Source organism: Anopheles nili, chromosome 3, assembly GCF_943737925.1.
Source record: "Anopheles nili chromosome 3, idAnoNiliSN_F5_01, whole genome shotgun sequence".
In the NCBI taxonomy this organism is placed as follows: Eukaryota; Metazoa; Arthropoda; class Insecta; order Diptera; family Culicidae; genus Anopheles; species Anopheles nili.
In genome coordinates, this window is record NC_071292.1 from 59,580,514 (window position 1) to 59,591,412 (window position 10,899).

The following is a 10,899-nucleotide window of genomic DNA, read 5'->3' on the forward strand; positions in this document are numbered from 1 at the left end:
CAAAGAGCAGCGTTAGAGGGATTTGCCAGTTGTTTTTTTGTTGCTGCTATGTTTCGTGCCAGCCCGATTCGATGAGAAAGACACACACCGCCGGGCGAGTGCAAAGTGGGCATCCACTCGTGCCGTATAAAAGCATCCCCAGGCGGACAGGTTGGTATCAGTCAGCTGTTTGCGAGTTCACAGTTCACACACCGTTCCGCCAGCGATCTCCCAGCCAGAAGATGTTCCCGAAAGTGGTAAGTGCACGCCCGGTGTTGTCCTGGCTTCCGGGCACGTCACTCATCGCACAACATGCGATCCCGCACATCGTTGCAGATTATCCTCGCCAGCGTGGTGTGCCTTGCCGTGGCCGCCCCACCGAAGAAGCTGGTCCGGGCTGCGAGTGGTGGACCTGATGGGGATGCAATCGTCGTGCAGCAGGATCAGGTCATCAATGATGACGGATCGTACAACTACGTGTTCGAGACGAGCAATGGCATCCGGGCGCAGGCGAGCAGTTCGGACGGCATCCGGACGGCGGGTGACTTCTCTTATCCGGCTCCGGATGGTTCGAACATTGCGCTGGTGTACGTGGCTGATGAGTATGGCTTCCAGCCGCAGGGTGCTCATCTGCCGGTGGAACCTCCGGCACCGGAGCACGTCATCAAGCAGCTCGAGGACATCCGTGCCAACCCACCGAATGATCCTGAGTTCGATGCTGCCTTCCTTGACTCGGAAATCGCACGACTCCGGGCCACTCAGGGTTAGGGGAGAACGTGTGTGAGAGAGAGAGAGAGAGAGAGAGATAGAATGAAGTCGAATGTGGCAGGAGTAGTTAGCACAAATTTTACACGCGATCGTACACACGGCGCCGTTTCTAGCGCGCTGTTGGTGTTTGTTTTTGCTCGATTAGGAAAATTCACAAAATAAACATCGACAGTTACATTCAAATCGAAAGACAAATCCTTGATAGCCCTTTCGTTACGATTCAACCGCACACAAACAGCCCTAATTTCCCGACACTAAAGCACCCATTTTTGGTTTTCCCCTCGCACACGGTTCTAATCCGGAGATCGTGATCGGCTTTAAAAATCCCATTTCCCGGCACCACGACGGCACCTGGCATTAATCAAAGCCAAGCCAGGTCCCGCTCTGGCAGGATCCGAAATTGGAAAGATATCTTGATCCCCGGCCACCTCCGGTGGGTGACCCCGGAAATGCGAATCATGCTCGGTTCCCGTGTTCCCGACTCCCGCCGTTGACGAGGAGGGTCGTGGCACTCTCTGCCAGCCACCGACCGTTCGGTCATGCCGGATCGCAAAAGGGATATTGAAACAGGATATTCACATTACCCCGGATGTACCGGGCGAGTGGTCACCGCACTGGTGACCTGTCCCATCCGACGGCGACGAGTCCGATTGTGTGACCGGTTCCTGGGAGTACGTGCACATGAGTGTGCATGCGTGTGTGTGTGTGTGTGTGTTTTGCCGCAGGATAATAGACCGTTACGGGAAGGGGGTTCTATTTTTGGAGTGAAGTTAATTTCGGCTCCCTACGAGAGCGACAGAGGAAATGACATTCCGGGGGCCGGATTTTCCGTGCGGCAGCAATCGATGAATGCTTCATTACCGCTGCCGGTCAATGAGTGGTTGGGATTTTCCGGATTCGAAAGCCCAGAAGCACAGTGACCCGGTTTTTTTTTTACTTGCTGTGAGGGTTTAACGCTCTCAACACAGGGTGCTGCACCGAACAATGCTTGACGCTGGGAGAGAGTGAGAGAGAGTTTTTAATCAGATTAAAAATCCACATAGCGCAAGCCCATTGTTTAACCAAAAACTTGGGTGCTCCATTTTGACGCCATAGCGCTGTTCGTCAAAACGTCAAAAATGGCACCGCTGACAGATGCAAATGGGCTCCTTTGATGGCCTCGGTTTGATAGCTTTCCCTCTTGGGAAAGGCCTCCCGCAAAAGTGACACGTCTCTAATTACTTTCACCGTGCTTGGCCTCCCGAAATGCTGCAATTGTTTTTCGCAAATCGCGCCCACCAAATTCGCCTCCCAAAAACCCCAATTTCCCGCGCAAGCGAATTCGGCGAACCACTCGGGGCCCCGGTGTGTTTGATTTTCAATTTAAATCGCTCCTCCCACAAAACGCGCCCAAACAATGCAATGAAAAACGCCACTTTTCCTTCGCAGCGACGTTGAGATGGTTTCGTCATTTTCGTCAGCAACATTGTTTGCCCACGATTTGGACAACCCACGTCTCGAGCGGACACAGGGACTGCGAAAACGCGAAGTAAAACGGCGTCCAAAAAAAAAAGAAACACATTCCTCACAAACCGACAGTCCAGGCTGTGACGCATTAAGCGCCTGCACGAGATAAAGTAACGACCCTGGCATTACGCAGATTCGGGTTCCCTGGCTGGCACCGGAACCGGACCGGAACGAATGCAGCACCAAAGTTTCCCGATGGTAAACGGCGTAAAAACTTTCCGTATTTACCACTATTTTTCATCAGATTATTTATATCGGGCAGCAGCACCGGGAGGCACAGGCATCGTGGTGGTGGGTTGAAAAACATCCATCACGAGCGGAGGACAAGCGTGGGCGTTTGAGGACGGCCACGAGAAGGGTTCTCGGTTGTGTGTTCCCGTGTAATGCGAAACAAAGTATGGAAAGTTTTAATTGGATTTAGGTGGCAAATTTTTGCGCCTGTCCAGTCACCAGGACACGCTAGCCGTTGCGTTCCAGGATCTGGACGGGACGGCGTTTCTGTTGTGTGTGTATGTGTGTGTGTTGAGCATTGTGGGAGTACAAAAACGCCCACAACCCTCCCCCCTCGTGCTGGTCGGGGGCGGATGGGATCTTGTAATTAATTACGAATGATTGTTTTATTTTCAATTCCCCAGTTTTGTGGCGCCCTGGACAGGCATTACTGCTCTCTGCATTGAATTACGGTTGCCGGTTTGAATGGTTTCTATCGGTGTTGCATTTCGATGCGGAAAAGCGGCGGCGTTAAACCCAACTTTTCCAGCCACCCAGCTTTCGCACCCGCTTCGAACCGCGTGCATCGTTTATCCTTCTGATTTTACTGATCCGCCCGTTGGATTAATAAAACCCCGGGTCGGCTGGTGAAGCAACACGGCGAAGAAAAAAGCTGCGTTAAAGACGCGTTGGGAAATACCTGCACCCAGCCCAGGCTCGAGTAGATCCAGCAGAGCAGATTTCAATTACGATTGGCAGTTTCGATTATCTGCCGACTCGTCTGCCACCGTGACCGTGGGCGAAATAAATCTTACGCCACAGGCTCGCGTCCTTTTTCGTGCTGGCCTCGGGAAACCGAAGCTCCAGTGAAAAAGAGCGGACGGGGTTGCTGGGTGTAGCAGGAAAAAAAAAAGCTCATAAAAAGGCAAAATCGATGCAAGATGGAAAGCTACGCAAGAGATTCAAATCACTCACCTCCCAACCCAATCACCGCTGGTTGGCTCACGCCGTCAGACGAAGAGCGCGTTCTTGTGGAAGCATAAAAATACCCAACCCAGGCTCGAGGATCTCGAGCGTCCAGAAAACAAAAATGGCAGCCAAACACGCTCTCTCCACCCACATCTTCACCCGAACCTCACCAAAACCGTGGGAGGAGGTGGTTCAAAATCATGTTACATCGTTCGTATTACCATTTACAAGATTGTAGTTATGTTCGCTTCCGTCCCACCGTTGGCATGGGCGACTCCCGGCACTCCTAGAGTTGGAGTCATTTTTCGATCTGACATCTTCAACCCCCACCATGTGCCCTTAGTTCCCCGGCACAAGGACGTTCGTTTCGTCTGCGCTGCGGAATTGGCTGTCACGGCTCGTCGCGGCCCGGAGCTCCGAGTCTCGGAAAAGCTTTGCCGTGTGCCGTGGCATAGATAAAAGCAGCGCTCTTGCAGTGCTTGGGAAAACCTACCCCTTCCCTCCCCCCCCCTGTCGAATCGGCCCTTGTGTCCCTTTCCCGGGACCCTCTGTGAAGGACAGCCCCGGGGAGATCGCCGGGAAATGAATGAATAATAAATGGATGTGTAGCTACACATTCCGTCTTCCGGGCGTGAGAGTGAGCGCCAAGGAAATACGGGCACGATTTTTCGGTGAAAGAACCTTTCGATCTTTGAAGCCTTCCCCGCCCGGCACCGGCAAAGGATCGGAATCGAGCCATCGTTTCGGCTGGCGAGCGAGCAGAGCAGACAGAAAGCAGCGAGATGCCCCGGTTGGCAAGGTTGGTAAAAGGCTTTCCCCGGTGTACGGGGGTTCGGTTCGGCGTACGGTTTTTCCCATTTTCTTCCCATCGGACGCCGAAGACACCGAGGGAGCAAACATCCCTCAACCCCGGGGGTTTTCGACTCTTCCCGTGCCGAGAACGACGCCGGTTTCCGTATGTTTCCGCTTTCATCCGTTCTGCTATTTCTTTCGATTTTGCGTCCCGCGGAGCTCACCTACGCTCGACGGGTGATTTTTGGTAAATTTTTACCAAACCAAAAACGACACAGGGACAAAAGCACCCCCCAAGTGATGAACTCGAGCGTGTGTGCGTGCGTGTGTGTTTTTGTTTTCCGAAAAAGGGCCTTCTCTACATTTGAAACAACTCAACGTACTTTCCCCGTGGCGTGTCGGTGGGTGGTTGTTTCCTTCCGTACTGCCTCCCCCTGTTCCCAGTTGAATCGCGTTTCAATTTATGCTCATTTCGCGGGGGAAAGCTCAACTCACTCCCGCTTTTCAAAAGCCGACTCACACAAAACTCGATCCACCAGCCCAGCGCTAGAAACATTATGTCAATAAATTTAACATATTACTCTCGAAAATCTCGGTGGCGCTGCGTGGGTGAAGCCACCCACCGGATCCCCATGGTGAATAAACACCGTGCGTGCGAAGGAAGTGGAAAATTGAATTCGACAGCGTGTATTTGTTCTGCCTGGCGCGTGAAGCGGGCGGCTGGCGTTCTTTTTTTTTTGTGCCACGTGGAGCAGCAATACAAACGCACGGGGCCGGGCCCGGATTTATGAGAGCGGCACGGTACGTTTCAATGACAAATTGCCGGTCGGGTTTAAATCAATTAAAGTACCGACAAACGGCGACATAGACTGCCGTGTGGCGAGTGCGTTGATATTGAAATTTCACCCCCACTTTTGACACAACCGAGATGCCGACACACGGTTGGCATTTTTCAGCAGCTTCAGAGGCCAGCTAGATGATCACGTTAGCATTGCTTCATGGCTTGCTACATACACTAAGCCGTGGTAAGCCGATGCCTTTTGCTTACTACTCGCAAGGCTCGTTAGAAGCGAGCCTTTTTCAGAACGTTACGGGTAACATTCGAGAGGTGTCGGGCCGGAATGCACATCCTCCCAGGTGGATGCACGGAACTCGAATCCTCCAGGATCGGTATCTCTCGTCTGTGTGTGAGTGAAAGATCCAGCAAACCGGTACAGAGACCGTTCGAGCGGAACCCCGGGCTCGAGGTAAGTGCCTTTGGGTTTCCGGAGTAAGCCGATTAGAGATAATCAAAAGTCAAGAAATGTTTACCGGTGGCCGGAAAAATACCAACTCGATACTTCCTTTGCCCCCCATTGCCTTGCCGGTGACCATTATTGGGTGGGTGGCCGTTCGCTCCGTTCTTCTTTCCTTGCAAACCTCTCAGCACCCAATCGAAGACGGAAGAGTGGAAAATATCAGGCCGAACCAACCGGCTGGACGATCTCGGGCCGGACAGGAAGCAAACGTCACCGGTCGGTTTTGGACCGAGAAACCCTGCTGGAGGTCAGGTGGAACTAAATCCTGTTATCATATGACTGCTCGGTTCGGGAAAGCGACCCTTAAAGAAGAAGAAGAAAAAGAAGAGAGGAAAAAAAAGGCACGCAAGAGGGACGAAAAATGCTCCCGGTCGAGAAAACAAGCGGTCGGTCGGGTAATCTATCGGACCTTCATCAAATCATTCGATCAGCCGGTAAGTAGCATTAGTTTCTTTCCGGTTTACAGCACACGCCACGCCGCAGGAAAAACCTCATCATCAGTGGAGCGTAGAGAGGCGCCCACCCAGCCGGTTCCCGTATAAATTCATATTTAAAGGATCCGAAGCGGCTAAATGCCGGAGCGGCTCAACGTAAAGCTAGTGCTACCGGTGGTAGCAAAAAAGGGACCCACCCGGTTTTCCCCTTAAAAAGAAGATGTTGCTCCCAATTAGCCCGAAGCTATCCCTTTTTTTCAACCAGCGGAAGGTCGATGGTGTACATTTCAGGCACTTTCACAAAATGCCTTCGTTTCGCCTTTCCCATGGTTGAGGGAATTTTTGTTTCCCTCCGTCCGGTTTGTTTCGAGCGACACCGAAGAAACGCAACGAAACCACCCTTAAAGGTTGTCCTTGTCAGCTGGGCAATAAAACAACACGGGCCCTGAAACACGAACGTCCGCTTGTCCTAATCAATAAAGTTTACTTCGGGACACGGCCAACCCCCGGGCACTAGTTGATGAAGCCCGTGCGGTTCCGCCCCACTGCAAGCTGCACTTTCCCACAAAGGATCCGGCGAAGGACCTGTCAGTAGCGAACTCGAAGCGAAGAGAGTGGGAAGAACGACACGCTGGGAGCTTCGGGCCCGGCCGTGGCTGGTTAGTTGAAGAGCTTAAAAGGTAATAACCATAACAATTCCCCGGGCTTCACCGTCCATTTCGTGCCATGTGGCCTTTGTGCTGGCGGTGATTTTGCTCCGGTGTGCGGCACACAGCATGCACAGCGTGAGTTATTGGCTGGCACGAGGACGCTTCTTCCTGGCTTGGCGTGCGGTAATGGCTCCCCTCCGGATGCTCGCACACACCCCCAAAACTCCCACCACCGAAAGCCCGCGCGTTCGTCGACTAAAATGTGACGATAGCGTGAAACGATTCGTGAATCACTTTCCAATAAATACAATACGATGTGCCTCGCTCCGGGCTGGGGTTTGACATGGAAGGCGCGGAAAAGCGCGCGGAAAGGAAAAGCTTTTATGGCTACAGACGAAAGTCTAATACGGCATTCTGCACTATTGCACTCTGCCAAACTGCGAGACGTGGTTCGGTGCTTGGCGCGGTTCCGTAGCATCTCGCAAGTGGCCACGGCGTCGTTCGGAAACCGTTGGTTGGAGCACTGTGTAAACATCAGTTTTTATTGTGGATTAAATAGACTTACAAAAATGATACTTTAACGATGTTTACCATTAAATTTGATGTTGCTCCGTCCGCCAGCGCTCTCCCAGCGTCGGGCGGGGGTGTTGTGACCATCGAGACGGAACGGAGAGAGTGCGTTTTCAGTCGGAATCACTTTTCTGCTTCACCGTTAGGTTCGATTGCGTAGTTTTGCCAAAACCCGTTTGGCAGGCGTTTCAGCAGCTCGAACGGATCATCCCCAAAAACCGAGTTGGTACGAAATTTGGGGGTAGCACGAAGCCACCGTTCTCTCAAAGACGTGGAGAAACGAACCATCAGAACGAAGCAGGTCAGTTTGAGTGCAATTTCGCTTCCTTTCTCAATATTGTGAACCATTTATTGATCCACAGGACAGGCGGAATGGGATGGGTCCCATGGGAAAGAGAGAGAGAGAGAGAGAGTGAAGGCCTCTCAGCGCCACTAATGACTAACTACGGATCGTTCGAAATGGACGGACGGATCCCTGTCCCGGCGATTGTCAATCGTGAAACGATGGCAAGGACACGCTCGATAGGAGACGCTGTTTTACATCGCCCAAAACGGGCGCCCTCTTCCCGAAGGAAGAAACTCACTGAACACAACGTGGCCAGAGACCGGTGGCCGATGTCGTGGAGATTGTTGTCGAACTTTCCCACCCACCCGATGGCCTCTCGTTACATGGGTCCCTGGTGTGACACGTCCGACCAGCGAAGGGGGTGGCTTTCGATAAGCATCCGTCCCCACTAAACGATGTTGAATTTCTGTGCAGCGAACGAAAGAGTGTAGCGTGCAAACGGTTCTATTGGACGGGTTTCCTGAAGCTGCACCTGCCCCTCGGGTGCGTTGTCGACACTTCCCGTTGGCACGGGTGCCACACGGAATTACTTCCAGTGACGCCGGTACACGGGAGCGTATGTCGCTTAACGACTTCTCAAGTACACATCATCACCGTCACAATGATGACTTGCATCCGTGCAAAAGCAGGTTATTTCGGGCAGCAACGGTGAAGGCGCAGAAAACCCGGCCCTGCACCAGACACAACACGAATGGGCGAGAATCGAACGGTGGTACGGGTTTTGCATACACACCCGGGTGTGGGTTTTGCGATCGGCTTGAGGCACCGCAGCGCGCGTTGTAACATTCCCCGTTACCACGGGAAGGGTGAGTGAATGGCTTTTTTTTTTCATTTGGCTGCAGCTTGTCTTCCGCAAGGATTCCGGACGGGATTTTCACTGCGTGGCCCGTCCTGGCCCGGCTGGCAGAGATTACGGGGAATCCTTGCATTGTGAGCATTTGGGACTGAGCTAAAGCGGATATAGACCTTTGAATCACACTGCTGTTCTGGCGCGGGTAGCGTGGTCAAGTTTTGATATTTTTTAATCCCTTCAATCAAAGCGACGGATCGCTGAAACGATGCACGTGTCCATGAATATACCCAAATTGAATGTAGCGCAAGCTAATCCGCATTGCAACAAATTCCAATTCGATTGCGAGTGTTCCCAAATCCAAATAGAGTTGGCACCGGTTTTCAGTTTTCGTAGAGCGTAACGCACGGAGCGCCATTTGACAGCTGTCAAATTTTGACAGCTTGCGCTAAGTACATCTAAGTACGCCGCCAACTCGCCAACAACAGCCTCAAAATGCACCCATTGTGAGAAGGGGCGCACTTTATCTCGCAATACCGCACGCCCGTGAACCACACCACCGTGTCCAAACGCCCAAGGAAACGTCTGGGAGTCAGCTCAGGTGCATTACACCTGCGGAAGCACCGTAGCAAGGTATCCCCGTTTTGTTTGGGACGGGGATCCTTTTTTGCGCGCGTGTGTGTGTGTGTGTGTGTTGAACCTCCATGTTCGAGCCAACCAATGGGCCAACCTTTTGTGTGGCGCGAGTGAGCACTAGCGAGTTTAACATAGTTGACGGGATTGAGTGCCTCTCGTGCACGGGGCCCGTGTATCCGGTTCCGCACGTTGCACCCGGCCCAATGGCCGGAGGGAACACTTGCGAGCGCGTTTGTCCCCGGTAACGGGGGGTGTGGCGATGCTAACGATGTCAAACGGTACGCCACCGTCACCGACGAAAGGAAGTCCTGGTCGGAAAAGGGCCGCCACACCGAGCGGCGCAGTAGGCACACGGCAAACTTAGTTACCGGTACCGGCGCCGGTCTAACCCGACACAAAAAAAAAAGAAAAGGGGGAGTAGTGGGAGCACCATGCCGAGGGCTATGTGTTGGATGGTTTTTATCGGCTGTGCACAACGCGGCTCAGGAATGTGTCACCCGACGAACGAGGACGAGGACGACTCCGCTGGCTTACACCCGCAACCGGGCTCCGGAAAACGGGGATGTTATTTGTAGATAAAATGTAGAAAATATTTTACAAAAGCCCGCGAGCGGCTTCACCCCAGCCGCCACCGCGTGTACTCTGGCCAACCACCCACCGCGTCGTCGGTTCGGTTGTTTCATTACCACCTCGCTAGGTCCCACGAGGCTTCTCCACAGCTCGCACGCATTCCATCCCATGCGCGGGGAGAGCTAGATGTCGAGTTATTTCGGCGACTTTTCGTGGGTGTGTGTGTGTGTGTGTGAGCGAGTGGGCGGTTTTAGGTTGGCTCCAAAAGTTCCCCCGAACAATCACGGTTTAACGGTGGGGTTGGGGTGAGTAATGATAAGTGACATATTGTGGATGACTTTTGACATTTACACACCTATCGCACCGGAAGTGGGCCGACGGGTGATGGCGTGGAGCCGAGGCTTAAATGCCTGCGCTCGGAATTTCTATCAAAATTTGATCGATTGAGATTGTTTCTCGAAATAGTTCCGAAAGATGGCATCGCTCGCCCCAGCGCCATCGCGCGATGGCATTTGTCGTTTAGCAAGCTCGGCTGACGTGATGTTGCCAAACTCCAGTGGGAGAGTTTTGTGGAGTGAGTGAGAGAGAGAGAGAGAGAGAGAGAGAGACAGAGAGAGCGACGCGCCAACCAGGCTTATGGTGTGAAAAAACATGTAAAAATTCATGCTCGTGCGGCGGGTGGTTTAGAAATCGATCGATTGAGAAAAGACCAGGTCTGGCGTGGCTTTTTTTTTTGCTGTAGTTGTTGTTGTTGTTGTTTTCTTTGCAATCTGGTACGATGTCTCGATGTTTGCTCTTTGCGTCTCGTCGTGCCGATCGGCCGATGTGTGTCGACCGCGAAAAAAAAAACGAAAAAAAGGCCACCCCGTGATCAGGAAGCCCCAGACAAACGCCATATGTCATGTGTGTTGGGGAAGGCCACTAGTCGCCCAATAGACTCCCGACTAGACTAGGCCACAAACACACATCGTGGTTCGGTGGGTGAATAAATTTGAATAATCAGCTCCGAAACCCGGCACGGTCCACCAGCAACGACGCCGACAGCCGGGTGCATCGCGGCCCGGTCACACGCGGTGATGCAATTGGTTTAAGGTCATCATCTCGTGGCGTCCCAGTGCCCGCACTGTCGGGTCTTTGTGGGTGCATTTGGCGGGAAAAATAAACCCCTTGCAAAAAAAAGGAGGAGTTAAATCGAGTCCACCAAATAATCGAGAGCTTTGCGTGGTTAAATCACGAAGCTATTCGCAATGCTACCGGCGTTTCTTCGAAGCGTTCCATTACGTTACAGTCACGAAAGGAGAACTTCATCGCACGAATTATTTCACTCGGTTTGGTAAAATGCAAAGCTTCAGCCCACTCGCCGTACGGACGCTTGAAAGAC

General features: G+C 52.6%; 1 protein-coding gene across 1 annotated transcript; it reads left to right on the plus strand.

The window, feature by feature from the left end:
• Positions 1-221: 221 nt before the first annotated feature.
• On the plus strand, positions 222-747 carry LOC128723498 (cuticle protein CP14.6-like). The gene is made up of 2 exons (XM_053817247.1): positions 222-236; positions 316-747. The coding sequence occupies exons 1-2, from the start codon at positions 222-224 to the stop codon at positions 745-747; spliced, it is 447 nt and encodes a 148-aa protein (XP_053673222.1).
• Positions 748-10,899: the final 10,152 nt, after the last annotated feature.